The sequence below is a fragment of the Hemibagrus wyckioides genome, linkage group LG06, assembly GCF_019097595.1.
Source record: "Hemibagrus wyckioides isolate EC202008001 linkage group LG06, SWU_Hwy_1.0, whole genome shotgun sequence".
NCBI classification, from domain to species: Eukaryota; Metazoa; Chordata; class Actinopteri; order Siluriformes; family Bagridae; genus Hemibagrus; species Hemibagrus wyckioides.
Window position 1 is genome coordinate 20,112,937 of NC_080715.1, and position 12,241 is coordinate 20,125,177.

Here is a 12,241-nt window from a genome sequence, read left to right on the forward strand (position 1 = left end):
CACATTAAGTCTTTAGATTATCAATGCAACTTAACTGTAGCGGATCATTTTGTCAGCTGACCTGGTTCTACTTAAATGTAGATGGGAGTTGAATACAGGGCTGGAACTTCATTCATTCATTCATTCATCTTCACTAACTGTTTTATCCTGGTTAGTATGCCAGTGGAGCTGAATATTATCTCAGGAACACTGGGCATGATGTGGGAATATACCCTTGATGGGATGTAATTAGAGTCCACATCAGAGTGCTATGTACACACACATTCACACCTAGGAACAATTTCGAGTAGCCAATCCATCTTCCAGCACGTTTTTTGGAAGGCGGAAGTAAACAGGGGAAACCAGAGAAACCACAAAGGACACAGGGACAACATGTGAAACTCACAGACCGTTCAAGATATAACAGGGGAACATGTGATTCAGCACCTCTGCCATACCACCAGGTCCCTAACTTTCTCTTATCTAACACACCTACTTAACATGGTCATTACTGTAAAATGCTGTGTTCCATCAGATCAAAACATTAGTGGAGAATCCAGATATATAAAATCATTGTTATATTGCTAGATGTCGATTTCGATTAGTCTTCGAGATAATTAAGCTGTACCTCCATCCATCAAAACAGGGACTGTTCATCACTTGGGATGAAAGTAGCCCCTCGAGTCCTCAAACCACGCCCCTAGGCCCTTTGTTACTATGGCAGCGGCAGCAACGTCACTGGAATAGCAGCTCCTGCTATAAAACTTCAACGAGTTTCTTCTAGCGCTTGCTGTGCAGAGGAGCGGCTGTTTAAGTGTGTCACTTTATTTTAATTGCAATAAGAGCGAGTCCTGGGAGCTGAGCCAGGCAGCGGAGAACTACACAAAGACATCCAAGAAAGTTGGGACTTCAGCGGGTGACACGCAAAGATGGGACGCGGAGTGAGTAAAAAGCAGACTACAAAATCTACACGTGTTACAAAATATGTTAGTGCGCAGTTACACACAACTAGCCATGTCTTAGTACCGTAATAACCTGCTGTTATAATGGGGAAGATACAGACACTACAGTTATATTAAGTGGTTCAGGGTGCTAATTTAAGAGAGATCTGCTCATCCCTAGCTCTTATTTCATTAAACATAAGTCTGGATATTATGTGAAAAACCTGTGATTTTAAAAGGCCATATTGTCCAAGGTAGAAGATGCTTCTTGGGAATCTAAAAATGATACTATGTTCATAGAATGTCTATATATATTTATGCAATGTATAGATTTTTGTCTGTAAACTTTATTTGGCATAGGCTTGTGATGGAGACAACAGATGCAAACAAAAAAGAATCCTCAAAGTCTGCTAAATGTTTTTCTGAACTTATAAATGTTTCACAAGTTTACTGTGTTCTAAACAATGACATGTCTTAACCATTAAACTATGCACTATATATAACTCGTTTTATTTAGTTCCATTAGTTTGAGTATAAAGATGTAAAAAGGAAAAAAATAAAAAATAAATCCAAGCAGGAAAGAGAAAGCAATTATCATCTGTGTTAATTAAGAATTTATTAAAATGTACAATCCGTTTCTTTCTGAAGGATCACTTGTGTAAAATTAGGAAAAGGAAGAAAACTGTTTTCCTTTAGGTTAAGAGTTGTCAGTCAGATACGTGATTCAGGTGAATGTAACTATTCACTAAAAAGGAATATTTTTCTTTACTTTTTTTTCATCGCAATGGACAGATCCAAAGCCAGACATTTAAACAGAGTGATATTCATGTCTTTTTTACTGGTAAAAAGGATGTGTGTTATTTATGTGGGTTAAAGTTTTATTTGGGTAGCAACAGGTGGAAAGGGTGTCACTACATGTAATATATTTGGGAAAGCATAAAGATGAAGATAGGATTAGAACATAGAACATGCCAAAAAATGTTTTGTTATATAATCAAGTAGTCCATTCAAATGCCTGCCTGAAATGGTCTTATCATCCATGGCAACTGAACCACCCCTCACTGTGAGAGGACTGATGCTTGAGTGCTCAAATAACTTCCATCCTGTTTTGGAACGCACAGTAGCTCCTTTTTTACTCCCTGAGGCACTCTTGGCCATTGTCTAATAATGGTGTGTGATCCCTATCACAAAGCTTACTGCAGTGTTACAACTTCTTGTTGCTGTTGTCTTTCCACTTTGGGACCTACTGTGCTCAGTATGTTATGGTTGAATGAATTATCTACCACAGTGCAACAGAGTGGAACATGCTGTGCTGACTGAAATGTCGTAGACCATTTAGAAAATTTGCTTGATAAAATTATTCCACCACACAGTGGACTGTGAGCACGATAATCATATGCACCGTGTGCAACACAAAACCAGTCATTATTTTCACTTCCTAATGAGAATGAGCAAATCCTCTGGAATGTTGTGAGGAATTGATAAAGAAGGTCTACTAATTGTACTTCTGAGCCTTTCAGCAAAGCACCATGGCTGTTTAGGGATTGGACGTGACTTCACTGATGTATTATGTTATGTACTGATAGCAATACATGTTATGCTTTATGTAGCCTATGCTATTTATATTGCCTATGCTTTTCATTGCATCAGATTCTTTATCTAATTGCTATCTGTATAAAATCTGAATAAATAAGTCGTTTGAATAAAGCACGGGTGATGAAGGCCCTGTAAAGCTCCCAGTTTCAAGTATCAGGAGAGCAATTAGCGATGATTAAGTATTAACATATGCTGATGCTCTTTTTTTGAAATACGTAACCGAGTGGCTAATAAAAAGAAAGAGATGACTTTTATGTCCAGACATGTCTTCTTTCCAGTGCTGCTCCCAATTATTTGTTCCACTTAGAATGACACTAATTCAGCATAATAACTACATGCAGACATAGTTGAGATGGTCTTCATAGTGCTTGGACTACGAGCAAAGAAGGTTAATACAGAGAAATCAAATTTAAAAGAAAGTAAATTCATATTGATAAGATAATTTCAGATTATTATTTATTAGAATAATCAAGTGGTCATGTGAAATGTGCATTATGTGAAGTGTACACATGAACACAGGACACAACACGTCACAAAGTATTCGCAACTTGGCATCAGAAGCTTGCAGAAAGCCTCTGAGTTACTCTAAAGAATAGGGGAAAATGTGGCTGGTTGCCTCAATAGAAGAGCCAATAATAATTGTACCATTTATAGGTCTAGGTATACTGCAAACTTTATGTTTATTATCTACATATGGCAATACACCTGATAATACATGTTTTCCATAAAGGAAGGATTTTTTTTTGGACCATAACCAATTTCATTTCTAATCACGATGCCACTTACTCTGTAAATCTTTGAGATTATGGTCACCTCTTTCTACAACTTACTTATTTAATGTTAAGTAATGTTGGGCATGAAACAGTCATTTTAAAAATGAATTAATAACGATCTTCCAAAATAAATCTCTGTGTGGTCTGCACCATCACAGGAAGGAGGGCGAGATCAATATGATCTGGCAGCAACCTCAGAGCAAAGTGGGAAGAAAAAGAACAAGAACAGAAAAGATATGGATGAGCTGAAAAAGGAAGTGGATTTGGTGAGCATTTGAACTTTTTTGTTTGAATAACATTGAATATGGAACATCAGAAACAAAAATATGAAAATGTTTTTTATTGATACTTCTATGAAGGATGATCACAAGCTGAGCTTAGATGAGCTTCATCGTAAATATGGCACAGACTTGAACAAGGTAAGCAAATTACTGTATTTTCACAATTAAGAGAATCCATATCACATAGAACAAGTTAACGGTAAAGAAAAACAATATCTCTCCCAGGGTCTTACATCTGCACGTGCACAAGAAATCCTTGCCCGTGACGGCCCCAATGCCCTCACTCCTCCACCTACCACACCAGAGTGGGTGAAGTTCTGTAAGCAGATGTTTGGAGGCTTCTCCATGCTGCTGTGGACTGGTGCAGTTCTCTGCTTCCTTGCTTATGGTATTCAAGCAGCAATGGAAGATGAACCAGCCAATGACAATGTGAGGACAAATAGAAACACATGACACTTTTAGTGTAGTTTATCTTATTAGATGAAATATTTTAATCACATTCTGCCTTTTGCTTTGAAACCCAGCTGTATCTGGGAGTTGTGCTTTCAGCTGTTGTCATCATCACTGGTTGCTTCTCGTACTACCAAGAAGCCAAGAGCTCGAAAATCATGGACTCCTTCAAGAACCTAGTTCCCCAGGTAACACAATTATTATTGTATAGCAATAATACATAATATATTTAAAGCTGTTTAAACATTATTTAAGGATTTGTAATTAGATATGCAGTATTTACATATTTAGAAATGGTTCACTGATCAGATTTATTCATGCATTGCAAAGTGCTTTGACATAAAACAAAATGTGCGCTCATAAACACATAAACATAAAAAACAAGTGCACTGAAAAATATTCGAAGCTGTACAGTGGTATTTTCTATGTTTTTGAGGGAATGTGTTGATAAGTACCCTATAAATGCAATTGTAAAAAAATGGAATCATCTAAAATAGTTAGAAATAGATATGTAATAGTTTTGGGTTATTCTCTCTCAAGCTCATTTTACAACTTTAATCTTAATCTTAAATACATTTTCCCAGCAAGCTCTGGTTATCCGGGACGGTGAGAAAAAGCACATAAATGCTGAGGATGTGGTGCTGGGTGATTTGGTGGAGGTAAAAGGTGGAGACAGGATCCCGGCAGATGTTCGAATCATTTCTGCACATGGTTGCAAGGTAGGTCTTTTCTCTTTATTGTAGAGAATACTTATTGGTTGCAAGCCCAATCCCATTACATGTTGCATCTTCTTGCATAACACGTTTCTTGATTATTTTCTAGGTGGACAACTCATCTCTTACCGGAGAGTCAGAACCTCAGACTCGTTCTCCAGATTTCTCCAATGATAACCCTCTGGAGACCAGGAATATCGCTTTCTTCTCTACCAACTGTGTGGAAGGTACTTTACAGTAATTGCAGGGATGCTGTGCAAATGGTTTTGTAATATTAATAATAAATTGTTGAAAATCATTAGAGACAATCCTGGTAATAGTAGTGATTTACCTTTAGGCACTGCGCGCGGTATCGTCATCAGCACTGGCGATCGTACTGTCATGGGCCGAATTGCCACACTTGCGTCTGGTCTCGAGGTGGGCAGGACGCCCATCTCTATTGAAATTGAGCACTTCATCCACATCATAACAGGCGTGGCTGTATTTCTTGGACTTTCCTTCTTCATCCTTTCTCTTATCTTGGGCTACAGCTGGCTTGAAGCAGTCATCTTCCTCATTGGGATCATTGTGGCTAATGTGCCTGAAGGTCTTCTCGCTACTGTTACTGTAAGTCCAAAAAAAAAAAGTCTGTGTGTTATAGCTTTACTCTAGTTCTATGTTGGCCAAGAGAGACTAAGTAAACCTTAATGGAAGTTTATTTAAAATTTTTGTTTTCATCCACTTAGGTGTGTCTCACATTAACAGCAAAACGCATGGCAAAGAAGAACTGCCTAGTGAAGAACCTTGAGGCTGTGGAAACCCTGGGTTCCACTTCAACTATCTGCTCAGACAAGACTGGAACCCTGACACAGAACCGCATGACTGTTGCACACATGTGGTTTGACAACCAGATCCATGAAGCTGACACCACAGAAAACCAGAGCGGAACCAGCTTTGATCGGAGCTCAGCCACCTGGACCTCCCTGGCACGCATTGCTGGTCTTTGTAATAGGGCTGTTTTCTTAGCAGAGCAAACTGATGTTCCTATTTTAAAGGTATTATTTCTCATATTATAGCACATTAATCATACTGGGTATATTAGCTGTACTTGCTACCGCTGTAGATGCATGCTGAGTGTCCATATAGGAAAACAATAACTGCTTAACTAATGACTTGAGAGACTGTTCTAACTATTTTGAATAACAATGAAACGTTTGAAAAATAATGATAAATTATCGTATTTTGTAGTGTAATGTTTACCCCTCTGATGCTCTTATCTTCCTCAAAGAGAGATGTTGCTGGAGATGCCTCAGAGTCTGCTCTCCTGAAGTGTATTGAACTTTGTTGTGGATCTGTAAAAGAAATGAGGGACAAATATACAAAAGTGGCAGAAATCCCCTTCAACTCCACTAATAAATACCAGGTTGGGCCAATTGATATTTTGAACATTCTTTTATCCTGTAACAATTCTTAACAGTAGCCAGTTCCCAAGATGGTATCTGTCCGTATGCCAAAATCTCAACATGATGCTTAATTTCACGATGAACCCAGATCTAATTTCAATAATGATAATCGCTCAGTTAAATAATGCATGAAATAGGTTTCGATACAATACAGCTATGCAGAAAACGACATTTATGAAACATTAATTAATTTCTCATTCTCTTCATTTTTATTTAAAAATGTAGCTCTCAGTGCACAAGAACCCAGATTCTGCGTCAGATTCCAAATACTTACTTGTAATGAAAGGAGCACCAGAGAGAATACTAGACCGCTGCAGCACCATAATGATACAAGGGAAAGCTCAGCCCCTGGACGAGGACATGAGAGAAGCTTTTCAGAATGCTTACCTGGAACTGGGAGGGCTTGGAGAGAGAGTTCTGGGTAATAAAGTAAAAACAAGAGATGAAAAACTTAAATTTGAGATTTAACCATTTAGCAACTAACTTCTTGCTTCTATCACTACCAGGATTTTGCCACTTCTTCTTGCCTGAGGAACAATTTCCAGAGGGCTTCCAGTTTGATACAGATGACACAAACTTTCCTACTGAGAATCTTTGCTTTGTTGGTCTCATGTCCATGATTGATCCTCCACGTGCAGCAGTGCCAGATGCTGTGGGAAAATGCAGGAGTGCTGGTATTAAGGTATGGCCTTGATGGTATGACTGTGTCAACAATTACATTACTGTATTAGAATTTTTTATGATTGAATATTTTCTTTCTCAGGTTATAATGGTCACTGGTGACCATCCAATCACTGCGAAGGCTATTGCCAAAGGTGTTGGAATTATCTCTGAGGGCAATGAGACTGTTGAAGACATTGCTGCACGCTTGAACATTCCTATCAATGAAGTCAATCCAAGGTATGGCTGTTTATTAGTTCTAAATTTTGTACATGACGAGGCTAAAAAATGGTAGCAAACATCAATTTAATTATTATCAAATATATAAATTCATATGTAGAGAAGTCAAATAGTAAAATGGCTATCCTTTTTAAAGAAAGCATTTGAGGTAGCAGGTTGTTTTTTTGGCTTGGTCAAAAGGTCAGAAAGCTGTTGTGGCTATGAGCTGTGTTGTTTTGTCTTAACACTGCACAGAAGTGATAATATCCAATCCTGGCTAGCATTTTTATTCTTTCTCCGCATTTCTAACTGTGAATTGACTGTGTGCTGTGCTAACAGTAGGTGCTTATAACATAGCTTATTCTGAAATGGCCGTATGTCGTCCTTGTAAGTGTAACAGCCAGTGTGTATAGTTTAGTAGGCAGATACAGAACAAATGACAAATGCTATAGTTAGAGAATCAATGTGGATCCCACCACTATAAAGTGTGTTTTGCTGAAATATTCATACAAAATAAAAACTTTTGCTTTGCAAAAGTCAAGGGATTAGTTTTTTTTTTTTCTTTTTCTGGTTGATGAATGGAAAAAGCAAAACAAAGCAGGTGACTGCTGGCTGATTGTGAACAATTGCCAGGCCACATAATCCACATTTGTCCCAGGGGCCTGGGCTACTGATTTGTCTACCTTTGAGCTTGAAACTATGCAGCAGTAAACTTTTAAGACTGCTGCTGAGAAACCCTGCTAAAACTAACAATAACTCGGATTATCAAGAGCAGAAAACCCTAATAAGTAGGATAGTAGGAGTTACTTATTTAATGTAAAAGCTGAAACTGCAAATGCTCATGCAATTAATAACAGAAGAGTAATTAATGTCTGTTTTTTTTTTCTTTTAGAGATGCTAAAGCATGCGTGGTCCACGGTGGAGATCTTAAAGACCTTAGTTCAGAACAGCTAGATGACATCCTAAAATACCACACAGAGATAGTATTTGCTAGAACCTCACCACAGCAGAAACTGATCATTGTTGAAGGGTGTCAGCGCCAGGTAATCTTTATTTTCCCCCTGATAATCTGATGTGTATTGAGATGCAGGAAAATTTAATGGATATTTAATAAAATCTAAGACATTTGTAGAGGTTTTGACTTCTTACTGCAGAGGCCTAGACATCTGTCACTAAATCTCATTAATCTAAATCTCATTAAAACATAATTTACTGTGTGCCACAGGGAGCCATTGTGGCTGTTACAGGTGATGGTGTGAATGATTCTCCAGCTTTAAAGAAAGCTGATATTGGGGTTGCTATGGGCATTGCTGGCTCAGATGTATCCAAGCAGGCTGCTGACATGATCCTTCTTGACGACAACTTTGCATCAATTGTGACTGGAGTAGAAGAAGGTAAATAAACTATGTGCTTAATGTATTTGCTGAAATCTTCCAAGAACCAAGAATTCTGTGTTATTGTTAAAGTATATACATTTCTTCTGTTCAGGCCGACTGATCTTCGACAACCTGAAGAAGTCCATTGCATACACTCTGACCAGTAACATCCCAGAGATCACACCTTTTCTGCTCTTCATCATTGCAAACATCCCTCTGCCACTGGGAACTGTCACCATTCTATGTATTGACCTCGGAACAGACATGGTCAGTGTAAAGCCTCCCGTTAACACTGCGCTTGTAATTGTAATGCAGGCTAACGCTGTCCTTTGTGTTGTTTATTAAGGTCCCAGCTATTTCCCTGGCATATGAAGCTGCTGAGAGTGATATCATGAAGAGACAGCCCAGAAACCCTAAAACAGACAAGCTAGTAAATGAAAGACTCATTAGTATTGCGTATGGCCAAATAGGTGAGGATGCTGTAATTATGACATGGCTTTTAAATTGCAAAAGTTAATGATTCAAAATGGCTTCCTATGAAGCTGACTTTATTCCTTTATAACATCTCAGGAGTTGGGTAGGTGTAGAAAATGGTAAAAATGTGAAAACAAATCTGTTAATGAATATATTCCTAAATTGTTTACACAAACATTTAAACAAGAATACTTTTAAATAAGAATACAGTTAGTCAAGATAAATATTCACATACTATGAGCATTTGTGAAAGATAAATAAAGCCCATAAGATGGTAAATGTCTTTCTTTATTCTTTTACATAAACCAATTCCACGTTTTTCTCAGGTATGATACAGGCGCTAGCTGGCTTCTTCACGTATTTTGTTATCCTGGCTGAAAACGGGTTCCTGCCAGCAAGACTACTTGGAATCCGTGTGTATTGGGATGATAAATATGTTAATGATCTTGAGGACAGCTATGGGCAGCAGTGGGTGAGTAACACAATTCTGTCAAAATAAGATATTATTAACATTATGGATTTATTTTAACAGGTTTTGCTCACATCTTCCTGTGTAATTTCAGACATATGAACAGAGAAAGATTGTGGAGTTCACCTGCCACACTGCCTTCTTCACCAGCATTGTGGTTGTGCAGTGGGCTGACCTGATCATCTGCAAGACCAGGAGGAACTCTGTCTTCCAGCAAGGAATGAAGTAAGTCATGTCGAATAAATTAAACAAACTTATCTGAGAATGTATAGACGCTTGAACCAGGGTTATGAAAGGGATATTTTCCAAAATGTTACTCAGCTAAAATGGCTTTTAACTTATTTATTTTTAAATCAGGAATAAAATCCTCATATTTGGACTGTTTGAGGAAACTGCTCTTGCCGCATTCTTGTCTTACTGCCCAGGGATGGATGTGGCTCTGAGAATGTATCCGCTCAAGTAAGCTGAATTAATACTTTAATTCTTTATATATAATGTATTTGGTATTATATGAGATACAACAAAACCTCTCAATCATGTGAATATTTGGAAATTTGATTATTGGCTCTTTCTTCAGACCCAACTGGTGGTTCTGCGCTTTCCCATACTCTCTCCTCATCTTTATCTATGATGAAATGAGAAAGCTCATCATCAGGCGCTATCCTGGAGGTAAATACAAATCTGTTTTATCTGGTAATATGAAAGATAGAATCTAAAGGCACTCTAATTGTAACTGTGTTCTTCCTCTTTTACTTTTTAGGCTGGGTGGAGAGAGAGACATACTATTAAAACCTCATATCAACAGAACTTGAGTGTATTTGTTTAGAGTTCTGATAGTTTGCTACTCTGGATTTTAACCTCTTTCCCTCTAAATATGTTTTTTAACCAATTTTCTTACCATCTTTTAACTGTAATGCGAATAAACAATGAATGTAGACCCATTTCATTCTTTTAAAATACTTAGCAATCTTTGGTCTTTTTATTCTATATTTAGGAATGCATTCTGTATGTCTTGTGACACACTTAAACTGGATGGTTCTTAGAATCTGATCAACAGTGAAAGATGAGAAAAATGGAAGGAAGTGGTAGCTTGGATACCCTCAAGCAGCTCTAAAGTATTTCATTTGTAGAGAGGAAGTACATTGTGGGAACCAGGGTTAGCCTGCACTGGAGGTGTTTCAATTCTCCATGACAACATGGTCCCTTTTATTGGCTTTGTTCATTTGTCCATTCATTCCTTCAAGCCTCTTTTATGTGTAAAGGCTATTTAAATGCAAGACCGCTGTGTTATTCTTTCTTCTTTTTTTTTTTTGGAGAGTCAGTTATACACAAGGAGACAATCAGTGATGAATTGGTATTGTCCAAATACACGTAATGATGCACATATTAAATTAGTGAATTTATGGTTTTATACACACTATCATTATTTGTCATCACTTGAGGTGAAACACAAATGATTAAATGTCTTAGAGAGGGTGAGATAATGCATTCAAGGGCCCAGTAGCTCAGCTGAGGCTATCTCCAACTTACCACCCACCATCAAACTCTGCCAGAATTTCCCATGCTTCATTAGAATGAATTAATGGGGAGAAAATGGTGTCATTGAGTAGTCAAGCTCTGGGCTTTGATTAATTGTTTCTTTACTGTGAGATGAGCCTAACAAAATATTACACCACAAGGGAAGGATTCTAATGCACTGAATGTAATATATTTTTAAATATCCATGGACTCATTGACTTTTTTTTCTCCTAATGTGTCAAACAAGACACATTAACTTTTAGCACAGAGAGCTGAGTCTCCAGCTCATAGCCTTCTTCTGTTCCAAGATGCTTGAATTGGGCTTTAGTTGAATTGAGAATGTGACTTGGCAGGAGCAGCTTTTGTGCAGTTGAGTGAAAATGGGGTGCTTGTTGGGCTGAAAGAGCCCCCAGCTCTGGGGCCCAGCATGTGATGCCATGGATGAATTCTAGGCCACTTGTGACTTATGTAATGTCAGGGTCTTTATACACCTGTGTTTGTAAATAGTCAAAATTTTGGCAGATGAATAGAATTTAGGCCTCAGTCGCAAATGAGTTATTATAGCAGTGCATTAAAAAAATCATACAAACCTGTTCTTTTGTTTCATTTCATTTGGATGCAAACATTTTTCAGGAGTATCATTAAATGTGTCATGTGATGTACCTATCATGAATGAGACGAATATTTAAAAATTTATTATTTCTTGCTTGTTTTGTAAATTGCTTTTGAAGTAAGATACTCTCTGGCTTCATATAGCTTGGTGGAACCTGTTTGTTCCCTACCTACAAAATTTAGTAGGTTACAAGGTATACTAGCTGTCAGGCTGTTCAAGTAAATGATGATTGTCCAGCTATAAATGATTAATTTGCTAATTAGCTTTGCATTTGAGAACATGCAAGTGCTTGTCATCTGTCACTGAAGTAGATCCCAAAAAAACCCCACACAAATACACAAAGGAAGGTTTATTCAGAATATAGCAAGAGAGTATATATAAATACTGCAGCTTTATACCGCGACTCACAAATGCTTGCACATACACATGAAAGACTACACAGCACAAAGAATACTAGACCTTATCAGTGAACACAAAAGACTGATCTTTTGAATAATTGATGCAGCAGGTAGACTGTTGAAAACAGCAATTAACTAAGCTGTCAGTCATACGGCAACAACAGACTGATACCACACCTGACTTGGAGTCTCAAGTTACTAGAGTTGTAGGATAAATACTTCAGTCAAATCGTTCTGCTAGAATCCAGCTATTAAAACACATTTAATAGACAAGAAGCTGAACATACTTTATCTGTTTTCAGTGACAGAAAAAAGTCTTGATTGATATTAAATTAAAAG

General features: G+C 37.6%; 1 protein-coding gene across 1 annotated transcript; it reads left to right on the top strand.

Annotated features, from left to right (window-relative positions):
* The first annotated feature begins 752 nt into the window (after positions 1–752).
* On the top strand, positions 753–11,482 carry atp1a1b (ATPase Na+/K+ transporting subunit alpha 1b). The gene is made up of 22 exons (XM_058393107.1): positions 753–920; positions 3,448–3,555; positions 3,649–3,708; positions 3,796–3,999; positions 4,095–4,208; positions 4,605–4,739; positions 4,843–4,960; positions 5,071–5,339; positions 5,459–5,767; positions 6,001–6,135; positions 6,401–6,596; positions 6,682–6,857; positions 6,939–7,075; positions 7,947–8,097; positions 8,280–8,448; positions 8,543–8,697; positions 8,777–8,900; positions 9,231–9,376; positions 9,468–9,598; positions 9,731–9,832; positions 9,951–10,042; positions 10,134–11,482. Exons 1-22 carry the CDS (start codon positions 909–911, stop codon positions 10,160–10,162), a joined length of 3,072 nt encoding a protein of 1,023 aa, XP_058249090.1. The 5' UTR covers positions 753–908; the 3' UTR covers positions 10,163–11,482.
* The last annotated feature ends 759 nt before the right edge of the window (positions 11,483–12,241 follow it).